The sequence below is a fragment of the Schistocerca americana genome, chromosome 4, assembly GCF_021461395.2.
Source record: "Schistocerca americana isolate TAMUIC-IGC-003095 chromosome 4, iqSchAmer2.1, whole genome shotgun sequence".
Lineage (NCBI taxonomy): Eukaryota > Metazoa > Arthropoda > Insecta > Orthoptera > Acrididae > Schistocerca > Schistocerca americana.
Window position 1 is genome coordinate 81,351,503 of NC_060122.1, and position 21,111 is coordinate 81,372,613.

The 21,111-nt window shown below is 45.0% G+C and overlaps 1 protein-coding gene across 1 annotated transcript in view; it reads left to right on the plus strand.

The window, feature by feature from the left end:
- Window positions 1-19,262, plus strand: part of LOC124613273 — a 31,131-nt gene extending 11,869 nt beyond the window's left edge. Inside the window, exons 3-4 of the mRNA XM_047141966.1 lie at window positions 10,675-10,857; window positions 19,074-19,262. Coding sequence (XP_046997922.1) covers window positions 10,675-10,857; window positions 19,074-19,262 — 372 coding nt within the window. The remainder of the gene's footprint in view (window positions 1-10,674; window positions 10,858-19,073) is intronic.
- Window positions 19,263-21,111: the final 1,849 nt, after the last annotated feature.

The window sequence follows — 21,111 nt, forward strand, 5'->3', positions numbered from 1 at the left end:
CCGGGATCTTGGCTTCCTCTTTTAAAAAGCGTTCGACTTCGAGCGCCTTTGGTCGGGTAAAGTCGTTCCGAAATGTGAATTTCAAGGTTGATCTTCTGTATTGGTTTGCCATGTTCTTGTAGCGCTACGGCGTCACGTTAGTGTCGGCCGAAGAAAGTAAACAAGGCGCGCGGGCTCTCTCTGACAGCGGAGAGCACACACCGCACGTCTGCTTCGCTCGGCTGCGAGAGCCGCACTGTCTAGACCACTAGCATAGAAGATGTGGAAGGTTTTGCGGGTAGGTGGCACCGGGTGGCTGGGGAGCGTACCAAGATGGACCACGTATCTGTGTTGAGGACTTTGTCAGGGTGGCCCGGTGGATAATGCACCTGACTAGTAAGCAGCAGATTTTGGGTTCATGTCCTGGTCCGGCACACATTTTCACTCGTTGCCCCTAATTCTGATGCAGCTGGTATCATCAGATCCTTCCCTTTCCTGTCCTTACTCCATTCTCCTTGTTCAATTTACATGAAGTGGAATATCCCTGTCCGTACACAAATTCCGTTCTCTTTTGACACAGTACTTGGAGGTACTAACAGAACAAGAGACAAGCTACTCTTGTAGCCATAATAATTAGTCTGCATACGATATGAATACAAATGTAATGTTGTTCTCTACACTATACAGTCACTTATAGAAATACATACATTTGTACTTGATTGCCAAGTTGTGGGATGTGTTGAGGTAAGGAAAGTAATACAGGCTGCGGTGTCATCGAATATCGAGAGCGGCGCAAGAAGTATCTATCCTGAAGAGATACTGCACAGCAAAGCGGTACCACGAGGCGCCATTGAGACGCTAGGAAGAAGCCGTGCCTCCCATAATGAGAGTCGCCAGACACCAGGAGTGCAGTTCTGGTCGGGGTCGAATCCTGCCCACTTCCTGCAAGTTCCTGTCGGAGTAGCGTCGTCGTGCTGCGTACTCCCAGTGACACAGCCCTTGTCAACCGTCGAGGAGTGAAGAGACTTCCGTCTGCTGTGAACAGTGCCTACGCGCCAACGCTGTCAGAACTGTGTCAACAAGTGTCTACAAAATTGTGCTTTCTAGTGAATGCAATGAAGCCATAGTACAACCATGTTGAATTTGTATCAGTTCACCACACAGTAATAGTTGTTCATTTGGTGTGTTCTAAAGCGCTAGATCATGTGTGCAGTTTCACAGCTACAGTCGTGCCTAGAGAGCGAAGACAAGTTATATTTTAATTAATTAAGTATTACCGATTCATTATAGCGTATTTATACAGGATAGAAGGATAAGGAAGCATGAGGGAACAACCCATAGTAGTAATGTCACTTGTCGTTTGATGGCATTTATTCTAATAACTACAAATAATATTAAACTCACTAATGATCAGACTCCCTGTTAACAAACAACAACCCAAGGGCAAATAAGTCAAAACATATAACACAGAAGTACACTCAATAAAGATGAGTAGCGTTTTACATGAAGAAATTGGTAAAAATAGGGCCCCTGGGCCTATTCCGATGAAAAAAAGAAAAAAAAAACATTAAATAAACAACACTAAAGTGCCTCTAGAGAATACAAGATGAAGGCAGTGTATTGGCAGCTCAGGCTGAAGCCAGTTAAAAAAACACCTTTAAATAAACTATGAATCCCTAATGGTTGAGAGAAAGCTGGAGCAATACGGTTACTCAAATCTATAACTCTGTTAAGCAAGATGTTGTGAGAGAAAGGGTACAACTTCGAATGAGAATACCGGGCGTAAAATACACAGAGGAACTTGAGTTGCTCGTTCCAACACATGGCCTGAGTTACTGTGCTTAGGCCGATCCCCTGCGCCACTAGACAATGTTATTTCCAGTGTTCATGTGGGATAAGTTACAGTAACATTATGATAACGGATGCGATTACCCGATTTCGTACTGCCATACTAAAGCAACTGACCCTTGTCCTCAGTACAGTATTGTCAATTACTGAGTCACAGGACATCGGCAGTGTAACTGAGCATCATTTTCAGGCGACATCTAGGTCATGTCAGAACCAGTAGCACAGTAAGGTCGATGCACAGCCTGCACAATAGCGGAAGTCCTACCCAAATTGTTTTCAATCCCATGGTAGGGCAGAGAACCTGAGCCACAAACCAAGTGTTTCGCATATAGCAAATAAGGCCACATACAGTCGATATGTATAAGTATAGGTGGTGTTAGGAAACTTACACATTCCATGTCACAAAGTGATTCTTATGAGCTGTACGTAACGTCTACTGCGCCGATCCTTTTGTTGTTTCGCCAGATTGCCAGGACACAAACACTGAACCTAATAATCGGATCTTCAATAAGTTGTATGTTCAGTTACGTGTGTTCAACAAGTGTGATAATTTCCAATTAGATAGTGGTACTACTGTAACGCTGCTCATCAGTGATACGTATGAATGGTTAGGTAGGCTTCAACAACTACGTAACTCGTGGTCAGCATACAATGGACAACCTGTTCCAGTGCTTGTAGTGTGCAGATTACCAGCCACTTTCCGTGACAGCGTAATTTCAATATATATGGAGGTAGTGTCTGTTCCAGAAAGTACAGATACCACTGATGACCGTGCAGCTTCTCTAGATAGAAATGATAATTAAATGGACACCCTAGCTACAAACATGCGTTGATATACATCATTGGGGACATGTTGAAAATGCCTGCCCCGACCGGGACTCGAACCCGGGATCTCCTGCTTACATGGCAGACGCTCTATCCGTCTGAGCAACCGATGGCATTGCATTTGTTGTGCTCTCGCGAGTCTACTAATATTTTTGGCATGGATATATGTTACAAATTAATTCATCAGCGTTTATGGCCCATACCAATGCATTATGTGACAAGTAAGGTTCTCTGTTTCATGGCAGTTTCGGCAAAGCCCAAGGTTTCGAGGCCCATGTGACACTGAAACACAACACACGTTCCAACTTTTTTCGTGCTCGTCCTGCCCCTCACGGATTATGGGATCGGGTCGCCCTAGACTTGCAGTGGTTGCAAGACAGTGAGATCATCAAACCGGTATCGGCCAGCCAATAGGCGTCACCCCTCTTGGTCCCTCCTAAGCCGTAGCGCGGGTTGAGACTTTGTGCAGACTTCAGATAAACCACCAGTCCACAAACTGTTGTTGAGCTCAGACGGTAGAGCACTTGCCCGCGCAAGGCAGAGGTCCCGAGCTCGAGTCTCGGTCCGACACACAATTCTAATCTGCCAGGAAATCTCATATCAGCGCACAGTTCACTGCAGACTGAAAATTTCCTTCAGGAAACTGCACCCCCCCCCCTCCCCCACACGGCAATGGGTAAGCCATGTCTTCGCAGTATCATTTCTTTGGGGATTTGCGGCGGGGCTGGTTAAATTTTCGCTCGTTCGTCATACTGTGCACAATTGAACTGCAAAAATCCACCGACCTCAGTACGTCGTCCGCTCACGATCCCTTTTCTCTGCAAACGTACGTACTGTTTAGACGTCGGAAAAGAAGCGTTGATAAAAACGACGCCTATACTTACATTGTTGAGTCCGCGTAAACTCTAATTAGCCTGCCGCCCTGCAATTATCTCATAATATATATCGGGTGTAATGTTGGTGCTTCTGTCATTAGAAATTGTTTAAAATTCGAAAGCAAGTCTTTTTTATTTCCTTAAGCACACATTTAAACAGGCCATCACGTCCACATTTAGTTAACTAACGAATCGACAACTCTCAGTTCTCAGTTCATACAACAACTTCACATGCAAAACAGCAAGAAATACAAGTAAATCCAACCAGACAGACTACGCGATCTGACAGTCACAGTACCGCTACTAATAGTGAGTTTCACATTCGGTCCTTCTCAGTTTCTGTAAGAGAAACTGCTCGCCAAAATACTCCATATATGTATACGGAACATGCCACGCGGAAATGTTAACAACGGCCGGCAGTTCACATGCTCATAACTTTCCAACAAAGCAATTCCAAAACTTCCAACTTTCGTCAAACTGTTCGTAGTTGCAACGGCTTTCCTTGCAACTAGTTTTAAATGCGCGGAACACTACATTTCTTCATCTTACACATAATGAGAAACAGCACATTTAACGTGTCCTTCCCGAGACCGAAGCTCACGAGCGACTCTTGTTCAGACTGCCTCTCTGCCAATATATCTAACTAGTTTCGCGCGGGAGGTACTTATTTCTGATTGGTTGATCGGATTGATGGACCAATCAAAATGATTCTTCGAGATGACTCTCGCGGCCAAACTCGCCTATCACTATTCAGAAAAGCATTTGCGTATTGCAAAATGCAAATAATTACACAATGTTTAATAAGACAAAACAAAATTAAAATTAATCTTGAAAATAATGTAGAAAACGATTAGTCGGCGAACGGCTATTCTGGCTGCCTTCTTACAAAAGCAATCACCCCTAGACATACGTCATCAGTGATGTGGGTAAAACACAACATTCCCACGTTCTAATTACATAATGTTGTAAATAATGTAATATTGAATTTTAGCCTATGTCGCACATGCACACCAACACTTATTCTCATTTATTCACACAACAGAATAATAAACCGATAACAATAATTTTCTGAATTTTATACTACGAAAATGCAAGATAATTGAGGTTTAGAAAGTAAAATCTCAATTAAATCGTTCTACACCTTCTGAACTCTAGAAATGATTTGTAATGATACTAAAAGACAAACAGTTAGTAATCCTAACTAGGTTTTGTAGTCTAAGTGCCGACTTTGGGTGTTTACTTTCCTGAATCTCCGAAACTATAATATGTACGACTTTGAAATTTTGTGGAGACCTTCGTCTGATTGACAAAAACTATTATATCAATATGAAAATAATATGTCTATATTTTATGTGTTTTATTCAGATTCGTAGGAGGTATGAGTATACAGTCACTCGCTGCCTAGCACCAACAGCTGTGCTTATGAGTTATGGATTAGACACAAGTTAGCAGCTTCCTAAGCTCCAGTACAGCGGGCTACGTCGCACTGATGTAACCGAGTAATACGAGGGCAGTTCAATAAGTAATGCAACACATTTTTTTCTGAAACAGGGGTTGTTTTATTCAGCATTGAAATCCACCAGGTTATTCCCCAATCTTTTAGCTACACAACACTATTTTTCAACGTAATCTCTATTCAATGCTACGGCCTTACGCCACCTTGAAATGAGGGCCTGTATGCCTGCACGGTACCATTCCACTGGTCGATGTCGGAGCCAACGTCGTACTGCATCAATAACTTCTTCATCATCCGCGTAGTGCCTCCCACGGATTGCGTCCTTCATTGGGCCAAACGTACGGAAATCCGACGGTGCGAGATCGGGGCTGTAGGGTGCATGAGGAAGAACAGTCCACTGAAGTTTTGTGAGCTCCTCTCGGGTGCGAAGACTTGTGTGAGGTCTTGCGTTGTCATGAAGAAGTAGTTCGTTAAGATTTTTGTGCTTACTAACACGCTGAAGTCGTTTCATCAATTTCTGAAGAGTAGCACAATACACTTCAGAGTTGATCATTTGACCATGGGGAAGGACATCGAACAGAATAACCCCTTCAGCGTCCCAGAAGACTGTAACCATGACTTTACCGGCTGAGGGTATGGCTTTAAACTTTTTCTTGGTAGGGGAGTGGGTGTGGAGCCACTCCATTGATTGCAGTTTTGTTTCAGGTTCGAAGTGATGAACCCATGTTTCATCGCCTGTAACAATCTTTGACAAGAAATTGTCACCCTCAGCCACATGACGAGCAAGCAATTCCGCACAGATGGTTCTCCTTTGCTCTTTATGGTGTTCGGTTAGACAACGAGGGACCCAGCGGGAACAAACCTTTGAATATCCCAACTGGTGAAAAATTGTGACAGCACTACCAACAGAGATGTCAAGTTGAGCACTGAGTTGTTTGATGGTGATCCGTCGATCATCTCGAACGAGTGTGTTCGCACGCTCCGCCATTGCAGGAGTCACAGCTGTGCACGGCCGGCCCGCACGCGGGAGATCAGACAGTCTTGCTTGACCTTGCGGCGGTGATGACACACGCTTTGCCCAACGACTCACCGTGCTTTTGTCCACTGCCAGATCACCGTAGACATTCTGCAAGCGCCTATGAATATCTGAGATGCCCTGGTTTTCCGCCAAAAGAAACTCGATCACTGCCCGTTGTTTGCAACGCACATCCGATACAGACGCCATTTTAACGGCTCCGTACAGCGCTGCCACCTGTCAGAAGTCAATGAAACTATACGAGACGAATCGGGAATGTTTGAAAATATTCCACATGAAATTTCCGGTTTTTTCAACCAAAATTGGCCGAGAAAAAAAAATGTCTTGCATTACTTATTGAACTGCCCTCGTAACTTGCGACGCCACAGAGTGCTAGTCCCGCAAGGATGGTAGCGCAGATGGTAGAGCACTTGCATGCGAAAGGCAAAGATCCTGAGTTCAAATCTCGGTTCGGTACAAGGTTTTAATCTGCCAGCAAGTTTCATATCAGTGCACACTCCCCTGAAGAGTGAAATTTTTATTCTGTTGTTGATTCTCTTCCGTTGCCCCGCCGTGAGGATTTAATGGACAATGTTGGTCAGAATCATTTCCTTCAAAAAATTAATCTCCGGGATCAGCTGCAACTCTCTTTAGGTGAAGGGTCCAAGAAGATTACTGTGAGCAACACACACCATACCATATTCCAGTTTCACCGGTTACCATTCGGTGACGCTTTCGCCCTAGCTATTTTCCAAAGGTAGCTTGACCAACTGATGTCACAATTATCTCCTCGTTCTAGCTTCTTACACAACTGCCTTTAAAATTGCTACACCCCGAAGGTGAAGTTTTACAAACGTGAAATTTAACCGACAGGAAGAAGGTAGGTGCTGTGATATGCAAATGGTTAGCTTTTCAGAGCATTCAAACAAGACTGGCGCCGGTGGCGGCACCTACAACGTGCTGACATGAGGATTTCTCATACACACACAGCAGTTGACCAGCGTTGCCTGGTGAAACGTTGTTGTGATGCCTCGTGTAAGGCGGATAAATGCGTACCATCACGTTTCCGACTTTAATAAGGGCCGGATTGTAGCCTATCGCGATTGCGGTTTATCGTATCGTGACATTGCTGCTCGCGTTGGTCCAGATCCAATGACAGTAGAGTATGGAATCGGTGGGTACAGGTGGGTAATACGGAACGCCGTGCAAGATCACAACGGCCTCGTATCCCTAGCAGTCGAGATGACAGGCATCTTATCCGCATGGCTGTAACGGAACGTGCAGCTACGTCTCGATCCCTGAGGCAACAGATGGGGACGTTTTCAAGACAACAACCAACTGCAGGAACAGTTCGACGAAGTTTTCAGCAGCATGGACCACAGCTCGGAGACCATGACTGCTATTACCCTTGACGTTGCATCACAGGTAGAAGCGCCTGCGATGGTGTACTGAACCACGGACCTGGGTGCCACAAATGGCAAAACGTCATTTTTTCGGATGAATCCAAGTTATGTTTACAGCATCATGACGGTCGCATCCGCGTTTGGCGACATTGCGCTGAATGCACATTGGAAGTGTGTATTCGTCGTCCCCATACTGGCGTATCACCTGGCGTGTTGGTCTGTGGTGCCACTGGTTCGTGTCCTCCATCGGGCATATGTGTGTGTGTTTGTCCTGAGGATAATTTAGGCTAAGTAGTGTGTAAGCTTAGGGGCTGATGACCTTAGCAGTCAAGTCCCATAATATTTCACATACATTTGAACATTTTTTTGCCATTGGTTACACGTCTCGGTCATTTCTTGTTCGCATTGACGGCACTTTGAACAGTGGAGGTTACATTTCAGATGTGTTACGACCCGTGCCTCTACCCTTCATTCGATCGCTGCGAAACCCTACGTTTCAGCAGGATAATGCACGACCGCATGTTGCAGGTCCTGTACAGGCCTTTCTGGATAAAGAAAATGTTCGACTGCTGCCCTGGCCAGCACGTTCTCCGGAATTGAAAACGTCTGGTCAATGGTGGCCGAGCAACTGGCTCGTCACAATACGCCAGTCACTACTCTTGATGAACTGTGGTATCGTGTTGAAGATGCATGGGCATCTGTACCTATACACGCTATCCAACCTCTGTTTGACTCAATGCCCAGGCGTATCAAGGCCGTTATTACGGCCAGAGGTGGTTGTTCTGGGTACTGGTTTCTCAGGATCTATGCACCCAAATTGCGTGTAAATGTAATTAGATGTCAGTTCTAGTATCATATATTTGTCTAATGAATACCCGTTTATCATCTGCATTTCTTCTTGGTGTTGCATTTTAAATCGTCAGTAGTGTATATGCTATAGTTGTCTCTGGTCGCACTCCAGCAGAACACTTAAAAAATTTAGAGGCATCTGTTCAAGCGTTGTCCAAAGCGGGACTAAAGTGAAACAGTTATCAGTGCTCCTTCTTCCTCACTGAAATTGAGTGTCTTCTCTGCGTGATTAATGTACACTGCATCCATCCGTCACAGTCGCACTTAATGGCCATTCACGACTTGCCTGCCCCAACCAATGTATCAGATTTGCAATCGGGAAGTAAAGCTAATAAATTCGTTTTAGCCCAAATGTCGCCCAGATTACGGCGCCTCTAGATCACTTGCACCGCAAGGACGTTCCATTCGTATGGTTGACCGAATGTCACACCGCTTTCCAGGGGCTGAAAGAAGCACTACTATGTGACCGGTGTTCGGTCGACTTCGCCACTAGCACGCCTGTCACACTTGCAGTCTCTTCCTATGGCACTGGTGTTAAGATGCCACAGAAAGTGAGCTCCAACGACGGTCCAACTGCGTTTACATCAAAGACATTAACGACGGCGCAACGCAATTACAACCAGCTGTGTAAGAAGAAGTTGCCTATCATTTAAGGAGTCACGCATTTCCAACAATACTGCCGCCGCTTCTCTCTTGGTACGGAATACAGGCCACTGACGTCTCTGATCGGATCCTCCCTATGGGAGGGTGACTAGGAAGCTGTTTTCTCTGATATACAAACAACATAAAAGCATATTATATTAATGGAGTTTATTACAGTAGTTGAATTGACAATACTTAACTTGCGAATGTACAAGGTGGTGTCGCAGGGTATTGGCGACATTCAAATAATCAGTTTACTTCTAAATATACAATTTCCATGCAATCTAATCACACAATTTCATAAGCGACTGCTATCGTTAATATAACTGCTCGTCTTCCAGTGCGGCTCCTCTACTGCGGCGCAGGCTAGACGGCTCCTCGCCTTTGTTCTCTTCGTGTAGAGGCCGCTCCTGCCTGGGTGACATCCTAGTCAGCGTGCTATTGGCTGATGTCGTCTCAAAGGCCTCTCTGCTATATCATTCTTGATCTTCGTGCCGGCGCTTGTTGTAATCTCGAAACACTCCCAGGCTGTCTCAGCACGTACAGTGCAGAAGTTACTAGGGTGGGCCCTTCTGTTGTCCAATTACAAGTACAGAATGTCGTATCAGTCCACTACCAAACGCTGCAACGTCGACCTCCTGTCGAAGCTCCTATTGACACCGTCGCAGAATTTTATTCTTCTAAGGATTCCCTTTATCACACTGATTCAGAAAAAATCCTGTTTTTGGAAGGTTTTCTTATCATCTTCCGCCGTGTGGCGCAGAAGACAGCACTGGGGCCCACAATGCCGCTGATGCTCGTGTTCATTATGGGTGGCCAAACAGACTGAAGGAAATCTACCACCCATTGATTCGCCTCTGCTTTGCTCGTTATAGTGTCATCTCTGTGAAAATGAGCGTCCTCTTGATGCACACCGAAAGTGTCGATGTCACAGTCACTAACCCCCTCCAGTGGGAAGTTCTACAGTTGTTGCACCAAGGACATGGGGTACTGTCAGAACCAAGCAGTTGGTAAGGCACCATTGTAGATGACTGGGAGTAGATGCACAAATAGAGGCCTGGGGGCCATGATTTCACTGTGTACAATGTGTGCAAACTATCAATCTGATTCCTTACAGAGCTACTTTGAGTGACCACGTCCTGACCAATGTTCACAAGGCAAGCACATAGATTCTGCTGGGCAGTACTATAACATACGCTGGCGAGTAGTTGTAGATGCGTAAGTTTCCCTACGTCGTTCCAATGAAGTCTAGCGCATCAGTCAGCCCACTACCATGTCTCACGTTCTTCTGCTTTAGATGCTGAACGGAGGTCAAAGAGTCAGATAATGGGCCAAAGGTCACGTCTAGGCAGTTCAAACAGTTTTTTTGCTGACAATGGTATTTTAGCATGTCCTTACATAGCCCGTTCACCCACAGGTTGAGTGGTGAAGCCGAGAGCTTTGTATGCACCTTCAAATCTGAGATGGACAAGTTGCAATCCACCCTCGCACAGGAGTAGGTTTTGTAAACTTTTCGTCGTCGTGTCACTCCCTGCCCAAAGATGGAAACTCGCTGGCGGAGTTCTTGCATGGTCGACGACATAGGACTCTGTTCCATTTGCTACGTACGCCGCAGAGACCTTTTTCCATCCATTCGAGTCACAGTCTCTACATCGGCAACCAGTGTCCTTTCATGTGTTTGGCAGGGTTCGCAGATGGTAATGACGTGGTTGGACAGGTGGCACTGGTACCAGCTTTGGCCAATGAACTCGAGAGACTCTGGCGTTCCACTTTTGTTCACAGATGCAGCACGCGGCCAGGGCATGCATCAGCCAGTGTCAGTCGCAGACGTCTCCTCCGCCAACACAGTTGTGTGTGCCGTGGAAGACGGCCACGGACGCCAACCTGTCGCCTCCGTCAACGTTGGCAACCCGCGACGCAGCTAGCTACAGTGCCGTGCCTGGTCGCCGGCCTGATGCCTCCGAGGTAACAGACGTCTGCGTCCAGAGGTCCGCCCATCGCATCGTCTGCCGCTGCGCCTGCGATCGCAGACGAGCACCCAGTTTTATGTTCCATAGAATGTGTTTATTGAACATGAAAAAAAATCAGTGTTACAACGTGAGAATTATGGATCACCAAAAAAAGTACACAAAATGCTGTCGTCAAACAGTTGTGTATGAAACATTGTTTTGAACTTACAGAAAACGAAAGTGTTTCGAAAATCATTAAACGCAGTCTTTCACATACGTATCACGTCCTTGATGAGAAGAAAAAAAAAGCAAAGTATTAAATTTCTGAACGAAAGAAGTTACAATCGATCGCCACTGCTCAGTACGTTAGCAATGACGATTAGGAACCAAGTACGATTAACTTTATATATTGTTATTACGTAAAGTAATTTTTAATTAACAGTAATTAGTGGAAAATTTGGGAGAAAGGCTTTCGAATTATGCCATTAATTAAATAACCAACGGTCGCCACTTCCTCAGCGGAACAAGAATAATTAAACTGAAACTGAACTTTATACTCGTAAGCAGTCTTATGAAAGAATAGTTATTGGCGTCATGACGTAGGAACATTACCTAAACCACACTTTCAAGTACTTCACACCACACGTGTCGCAGTAGTCAATTAATGAATCAAATAGCAAACACATATAACGTATTATATTAATTTTCACTGGTCATTAACAGTAAGATTGTTTACTGGTTGTGGACAGAAATTTTTTGTTACGTTACTCTCCGTAATACTGACTGCCGTAATAGTACCAAGTAGAAAGATTGTTTGAACCTACTCACAGGTAAGGGCTGTCATTAACCTAGTAGTTATTCTGATATTTCTTTGTAATAAAAGTTACAAATTATGCAACAAGCTATAATTTAGGACTGTTGTAGAACGAATTTTTTATTATGAAAGTTATTCTATATTTAGCTAATGAGTTAATACTGGCTTTTGAATCATTATATTTCTGACATTATACATGCTGCAGCCAAAGACTTCATTATTATGTAATTGTCCAAAAGCCCTTAAAAATTATGTTTTGATAATATAATAAATTAATGTTAACTTCATTTTCATTTCATTTTCTGATTATATCTGTTCGTACAAAGGATGAATACTACTTGGATAATGACTTAGAAATATTACTTACGTGACAGTATGCAGACAACAATGTTATTTAAGTAATAAAATTCCAACTACGCTGGCAAGCCTTTTATACTTATAAAAAAGTATAGATCTTACTTCGTTTTATGTTACCGTTGCTTTGTCGAGCGGCTTCATTTAGCGGTAAAATAGGGCACCGGTTGATCTTCTTGCCGCATCATAGCTAGTAACATGGGACCACAGTACTCTTGATGTTATGTGAAGTACTCTTGCTGCATTTTTACTGTGCTCGATAAACGCCATAACTTGCCCATATTAAACATCCACCAAACCTACCATTTCAGTTTTCACTACTCCGCATTTCGGAAACAGATTTTTTATCTCTGCGCTTTTGCATAGCCACATCAGCGAATACACACCACCAACGACACCAACCGTCTCCTCGCGACTCCGAACTGCAACTTTTCTGGCGCGTTCGCACGCCCAGAGATGCATTAAAAATTTATTGCACTCTCTGACAATATCGTTTCCTTGACTAGACCAGCGTGTCTACTTACAAAATGTTAACATTCCATGCGTATTCTCTTTTTTTGCCAGAAAAATATTAAGCACAACTAATAAAACAAACTTCGTATAACATGTACAAAATGTATGATCATCCACAGAGTTGTGGTGTTTAAGTAGAATAGTACCAAAAATCGCTAGTGTTCTCTTACTGCTTCTAATATTTTGATACTGTGTTCCACAATCACGTGGTAACGTGTATCGTTGCGCTATTTGTAAATTAAAAATAGTAATTTGTCCGTTATCAAGGGCTAAAAGCAGATAAAGGCATATTGTGCAGATACCCAGCAGATAAGCTGAGTCCTCTGAGTATTTCGCATTAGTGACTGATTTTAACTCCTGATGACAACGGGGGAAACAGCTGTCGAGAGCTCGAGTGTTTTATTGTAAGTGAGGCGGCTTATAAACTGGGAAGGTTTTATTGAAGCAGATCAAGTACTTCCTATTTTTCTTCTGTGTTGCGAATGAACAGTTGTTAAGTTTTTAATTTATAACCCTTAACATAACATTCGTCCACTTTTAATATTTGACAGCTTTAATGCTTTAAAGTAAACGAAGCATTCGACTTCAGTGCCATGTCACTTCGTAAAAATACTTCCGGACTAGGGTTGGTGCCATTCTGCAGTGCAAGTTGTATCCAGCGACAACAAGAATGTACCGTATAGACCAGATTGGAGAAAGTCTTGCACAGTACACGTACGAGAGTACCTTAAGCAAAGACACATGGCAACAGGAACATTATTATCTCAGCTTTGCTGCACCAGTTATAACGTAATGTGTTTTTTGGTTTTTTCGATGAACACTGCTGTGAAAATAGCATTGATTGCTTTTTCCGATTTTATATAACAACGCAATATTTCAAACCGATGCAGATCTTACGGATAAAAATTACTCCTTTTTTAAAAAAGTTTTTTTTAAAAAAAACTAAATTTTAGTACTGTTGCTATGGCTAATTGATATTTCGTATTTTTCCCTTGTTTATTAGTAAAAAATAGAAATATAAACGTGTTAGAACAGAAACGAAACAAATTTCGATTAACTACCTGTTATTCAGAACTAACATAAAGGTGACAGTTTTAGCCAGTTGGTTTTGCCGTACCATAGGGCGACCGAAAACTTTTGACACATAGTGCAGACAACCGTTATTCCAGGCGGATTGTGCGAACATTGCATTAACTGTTTCCTATATCTCATATGCGACTCATGAGAAGAAAGAGAGAGGGACTGGGGCACATTCAAAAGTAAAGGGACGTCTTTCTCTTGTTCATTAACGGAATAGGATCGAGAATCGCTAGGAGTCGTACGACGTACCCTCCGCGGTACTGTACAGGTTGGTTCATTGATAGTGACCGGGCTAAATATCTCACGAAATAAGCATCAAACGAAAAAAACTACAAAGAACGAAACTCGTCTAGCTTGAAGAAGGAAACCAGATGGCGCTATGGTTGGGCCGCTAGATGGCGCTGCCATAGGTCAAACGGATATCAACTGCGTTTTTTTAAATTGGTACCCCCATTTTTATTACATATTCGTGTAGTACATAAAGAAATACAAATGTTGTAGTTGGACCACTTTTTTCGCTTTGTGACAGATGGCGCTGCAATAGTCACAAACGTATCAGTATGTGGTATCACGTAACATTCCGCCAGTGCTGACGATATTGCGTCGTGATACATTACCCTTGTTAAAATGGACCGTTTACCAATTGCGGATAAGGTCGACATCGTGTTGATGTAAGACTATTGTTATCAAAATGCACAACGGGCGTGTGCTATGTATGCTGCTCGGTATGCTGGACGACATCATCCAAGTGTCCGGACTGTCCGTCGGATCGTTACGTTATTTATGGAAACTGGTAGTGTTCAACCACATGTGAAACGTCAACCACGACCTGCAACAAATGATGATGCCCAAGTAGGTGTTTGAGCTGCTGTCGCGGCTAATCCGTACATCAGCAGCACACAAACTGCGCGAGAATCGGGAATCTCAGAAGCATCGGTGTTGAGAATGCTATATCAACATCGATAGCTCTCGTACCATATTTCTATGCACAAGGAATTGCATGACGACCACTCAGAACGTCGTGTACAATTCTGCCACTGGGCACAAGAGTAATTACGGGATGATGACATATTTTTTGCACGCGTTCTGTTTAGCGACGAAGCGTCATTCACCCACAGCGGTAACGTAAACCGGCATTATATGCACTATTGGGCAACGGAAAATCCACGATGTCTGCGGCAAGTCGAACATCAGCGGAGTTGGCGGGTTAATGTAAGGTGCGGCATTGTGGGAGAAAGGATAATTTGCCCCCATTTTATCGATGGCAATCTAAATCGTGCAATGTATGCTGATTTCCTACGTAATGTTCTACAGATGTTACTACAAGATGTTTCACTGCATGACAGAATGGCGATGTACTTCCAACATGGTGGATGTGCGGCACATAGCTCGAGTGCGGTTGAAGCGGTATTGAATAGCATATTTCATGACAGGTGGATTGGTCGTCGAAGCACCATACCATGACCCGCACGTTCATCGGATCTGACGTCCCCGGATTTCTTTCCGTGGGGAAGTTGAAGGATATTTGCTATCGTGATCCATCGAAAACGCCTGACAACATGCGTCAGCGCATTGGCAATGCATGTGCGAACATTACGGAACGCGAACTACTCGCTATTGAGAGCAATTTCGTTACTCGTATTGCCAAATGCATTGAGGTTGTCGGTCATCATTTTGAGCATTTATTGCATTAATGTGGTATTTACAGGTAATCACGCTGTAACAGCATGCGTTCTCTGAAATGATAAGTTCACAAAGGTACATGTATCACATTGGAACAACCGAAATAAAATGTTCAAACGTACCTACGTTCTGTATTTCAATTTAAAAAACCTGCCAGTTAGCAACTGTTCGTCTAAAACTTTGAGGCTACTACAGCGCCATCTGTCACAAAGCGAAGAAAGTGGTTCTACTAAAACATTAATATCTCTTTACGTACTACACGAATATGTAATAAAAATGGGGGTTCCTATTTAAAAAAACTCAGTTGATATCCGTTTGACTAATGGCAGCGCTATCTAGCGGGCCAACCATAGCGTCATCCAGTTTCCCCCTTGAAGCTAGACAAGTTTCGTTGTTTGTAGTTTTTTCGTTTGACATTTATTTCGTGAGTTATTTGCCCGATCAATGGACCACCCTGTATAATGTGGCTTGGAGAGTATTTATTTGGATAATGATTCCTAAATACGCTGGCGAAAGAATATGAAACATCAAGATGGTGAAACGACAGTTGGTGAGCGTGTTTTGGGCCAATGTATTAGGAATGGCGATGCTATCGCCGCTATGAGATTGCATTTCAAGTTTGCTTTAAATACACTCTGTAGCGGTAGTGAGCTTGTTGCCTTTGAGATCTGACCTGGTATGTTTATGTTAGTCAAGATGTCTTTAAGGCGACAAAGACCCTATTATCAGTACCTCCCTAAGTCTGAATGAGGTCGTGTAATAGGACTACGATAAGGTTGAGTTACTGTTGTGATACTACGGAAGGACTTGGCAGGAATGTAGCTACTGCACATGAGTGCTGGCAGCAGTGGTCACGAGAATGTGCGGTAGCAAAAAGACCGGGCTCCTGACGACGAAGCGCTACCGAGAGGGAAAACCATCATGTTCCGGACACGACACTGGCGCATCGTATTTCTTCTGCAGCCGTTGGCACCACAATGACACTACCAACTGTTACAAACAGGTTACTTCGAAGACACCAGACCACCGCCATTTACGACTTCAGTGGTGTTGAGATATCGTTGGATTCTAGGAAAAAGGTCTATCTATTTTTCTGATCAAAGGCAGAAGCCTCGGTGCCAATGGTGGCCATGAGTACTTCGAAGGAGGTCAGTGGAGGACCTGCTGCAAACAACGCATCTGCAAGCAGGACGCATTGGCCGTAAACCTGGACTTGTGATCTGGGGTGCGGTTTCGCCGCGCTCCCGTGGTAATCCTACGCATCCTAAGTGATTCGACCAGCTGTGCTGCCGTTCATGATCAGCATTCTGGGAGATGAGGGGTGGGGGGGGATGGAGACTGGTTTTCCAACAGGATAATGCTCGACTACATGACTGGGGGGGGGGGGTGGAGACTGGTTTTCCAACAGGATAATGCTCGACTACATACTTTTGAAATGCAAAATCCTCTGCAGTGCGTCGACATCTTTCCTTGGCCTGCTCCATCACCAGATCTCTGTAATGGGCCACATATGTGACATCTTCGGACGACAACTCTGTTGTCGTCCACTGAAAAGCATTAACCATCCCTGCACTGTATGAATGCATTGTCGCGAGCTGCTGGCTATCCATCTGCAATTGGCACAGCTAATCTCGCACGTAAATTGGGAGTGGATCGACGCGGCCACCACAGTACAGCAGGTGTCTTCGCTAAAGAAGACCACAGAGAAACAGAAGGGGAAGTTCACGTGGCTATCTCAACAACAACACGGTGGAGAGCGGAAATCAACAGAACGAACTGTCATCAACATGACGGAGAAAGAGATCGACACGGGTGCCATTTCAGCGCTTAAGAAAGGTCTTATCTTCGCACCAACGCCTCGTAGCATCCCTATCTGTGATATTGTAAGTGGGGTAAGATACCTAGTGAGAGTGCTGACGAAATTTGTCGCATCATTTCAAAATCTAAACCACCGTGGTCTAACTTGACTAGGGCTGAACGCAATGATCTTCACGCACTCCGCAACGACCCCGTCATCGTGGTTCTGCCAGCTGACAAGGGCAATGCGTCCGTCATTCTGGTTAAAGCTGAGTACGACGCCAAAATTCAGTTGATTCTTGAAGACGATACATACCGGAAACTGCCACGGTACCCGACGTCAAGAATAACGAGGAACACATCAGAGCTTCGAAAACAGTACACTGGAAGAGTGCGTCATTAGAATCTCTTCTCTCAGGTGCCCAGACCACCTACGATTTATGGACTATAAAAAATCCACAAACCGGATTCTCCTCTTCGTCCCATTGCGAACAGCACTGGGTCACACAATCATAGATTGACAAAACGCCTGGCCATCCTCCTTGCACCGCATGTGGGTCGTTGTGTGCATCACATCAAGAACACCGACGACTTTATCAACAGAATTAAACAACTGCGTCTTAGTCAAGGAGACATAATGGTTAGTTTTGATGTGGTTTCCCTGTTTATAGGTGTTCCTGTCAAAGAATGTATGGATTTCCTCTCCCAGTTATTTAATAGCACAATTGTTGGACTGTTTAAGCACACGTGGACATCGTCGTACTTGCTACATGGCGGCCAGTATTTCGACCAGTGGGACGGCGTGGCTATGGGAAGCCCATTAGCTCTATCCATAGCCAACCATTTTATGGAAAAAATTTGAAGACATCGCCTTGGACACGGCTCCAGCTAAGCCAAGTTGCTTTTATCGTTACGTCGATAACACTTTTATCATCTGGCCCCATGGTCGTGGAAAACTGGGAGAATTTTTAGAACACCTGAACAGCATTCACGGCCACATCAAGTTTACGATGGAAGTCGAAACGTATGGTGCATTGTCCTTCCTTGACGTCCACGTTCGACGGAAAACCAATGGGCACCTCAGCCACAGTGTCAACAGGAAACCGACATACACAGATCGGTATCTGCACGCCCTCAGTCACCACCATCCGTCACAAAAAGGGGCGTTGTGAATACCCTCGTCCTACGTGCTGAAGTCGTCTGAGACGCAGAAATTCTTCCACAAGAGTTGGGCCACCTCCGTAAAGTCTTCCGGGAAAACGAGTACAGCCACGGACAGGTTCAAATGGTTCAAATGGCTCTGAGCATTATGGGACATAACTACTGTGGTCATCAGTACCCTAGAACATAGAACTACTTAAACCTAACTAACCTAAGGACATCACACACATCCATGCCCGAGGCAGGATTCGAACCTGCGACCGTAGCAGTTGCGCGGTTCCAGACTGCGCGCCTAGAACCGCTAGACCACCGCGGCCGGCCTTGGAATTTCATTAGTATATATTGATGGTTTCTTGAAGTTGCGATTTTTTTAGTCAGAGCCGTTCTCACCCAGTGTTCAAGTTAGGGTCTTTCACTAGATAATCAAATCTTTCGTAAGTACTTTGTGGCTGAGCCGTTCGCGCTTCACTGCCGCCGGTGGGGCAGAGTGTTCTGACACACGAGAACCGCGTGCGTGCGTGATTGATGCGGTAGAGGCGTGCGCGCCGCCGCCGGTCGTAAAGCGCGATCGCCGTATGATGCGCCGCGATGGAGATGGATTTTTGAACCAGTGAGCGAGCGGGCGGCTGAGCCGCGCTGTTGGAACACGAGTTCATCCGGCGCCGCATCCCGCTATTAACGGCGCGCCGTCGCTCTATCGATTGCTCTCTCGCAGCGGAATCCAGGCCAGCGGCGCCGGCGGCGGTGTAGCGCGGGCCCGGGTTAATGGACGGCGGTCGCGCCGCGCAGCAGCCGTTAGCGTGTAGCGGGCGGGCGTTAGTGTGGCGTAGTGTAGTCTAGTGCAGTGTAGGGCGGCGCGCCCCGAGCAAATGGCCCGCCGCGGCGCAGCCTGCAGCGGCAGCGGCGACGCCGAGGCGGAGGGCCGCGATATCGATTCTGGTCCGCGGCGAACTCAGTACGCGTGTGGTCAGCGGCTTAATGGAAGGCGGCCCCGCGAGGGCCGTCACTCTTCACGCTGATGCCACTGCGGTGACCTTGAAAACGATGAACATCACTGCTGCTTGTACGTCAGCGGCCGTCGAGATGGCCAGAGGAGTGCAAGGTCGGAGTTGGCGTTACAGCACTCTTCGACTTCAACTCGACAGCTTCCAGACAGCGTTAATACCAATGACCTTCGATGATACTGTATCTTGTATGAATTCATTCATATAATTGATTCGCGGCCTAAGGCGCTGCAGTCATGGACTGTGGGGCAGGTCCCGGCGGAGGTTCGAGTCCTCCCTCGTGCATGGGTGTGTGTGTTTCTCCTTAGGATAATTTAGGTTAAGTGGTGTGTAAGCTCTTAGGGATTGATGACTTTAGCATTTAAGTCCCATAAGATTTCACACACATCTGAACATTTATTTTATAATTTATTCGCCTCGATGGGGAATGAATCCCCAATCTTAAGTGTGGATGCATAATTCCTTTCGACCACCAGTGCGAATCTAAAATTAGCGAACATGGACAGGGACTGTGGAAATAAGGGGGGGGGGGGGGGTTAGTTGGGGAGAGTGCCAAGATAGTCATTGCATCTGTGACAAACACAGTGTCCAATTGGTGCTATGGTTATGGCAACTGCCAAGTAAGCTGAAGATCCCGCGTTCACGGACCTGTCCTACAGATATTGTCACTTGTCGTCACTGATTCCGCATAAAGTCCTGATGCGGTTGATATCATTATTCCCTCCGTTTTCCTTTCCAGTCTCTTTCTCCCCCCCCCCTCCCCCCCCCCTTCAGTTACGTAATGTACTGTGCCTCCTCTGATTACCCACCGACCCATGGCGTCATGTTGTTTCCATTCGTTTCCTAATCGTCCTTTTCAGGGCTGTATATCGCGTGTCGAAAACCCGTCGAAATTTTGCGGCTGCACAACGCCATTACCCGACTACCCGAGAAGGTTTCATTAAAGAATTTCGACGAAAATGCCTCCATTCCAATGTACCTTTGACGTAATTTTAGGTATGAATTTTGTATGCTATCAAATGCATTGTCAAACTTGTACTACTCGGGTGCAATAAATATATACCCTCAGTGAATCTTTTGCTCTTACAGCGGAGTGCCCTCCTACCAGAACTGCCAAAGCTACACCTTCGCACTCACCTCGACACCGTACAACTATATTTTAATAATATTTCGTGCTTAGAGTTAGCCAAATTTCTATTAAATTGTAGGTTATTAGTTTTACTGAAATATACAACTTATGTTAACTATATTGGCTCTGAGCACTATGGGACTCAACTGCTGAGGTCATTAGTCCCCTAGAACTTAGAACTAGTTAAACCTAACTAACCTAAGGACATCACAAACATCCATGCCCGAGGCAGGATTCGAACCTGCGACCGTAGCGGTCCTGCGGTTCCAGACTGCAGCGCCTTTAACCGCACGGCCACTTCGGCCGGCAACTTATGTTAACTATATTCCCTACAACAAATTGAATGTATCATTCTGATAAACAAATTGTAATTTGTGTAAAGTTTGTAATACAAGTGAAAGGAAACAAATTCTGTATTTTATTGCCTGCCGTTGTGCCCGAGCGCTTGTAGGCGCCTCGGCCCTGAACCGCACTGCTGCTACGGTCTCAGGTTCGAATCCTGCATCGGGCATGGATGTGTGTGATGTCCTTAGGTTAGTTAGGTTTAAGTAGTTGTAAGTCTAGGGGACTGATGACCTCAGATGTTAAGTCCCATAGTGCTTAGAGCCATTTGAATTTTTTTTTGTTTTATTATTTAAGGCAGCTATTTTACATTTGTGGTACTTTGATGTATAATAAGGAACATATTTTATTTAAACCTTCTAAATTGTTAAAGTGGGTGGGACATGTGGCTCC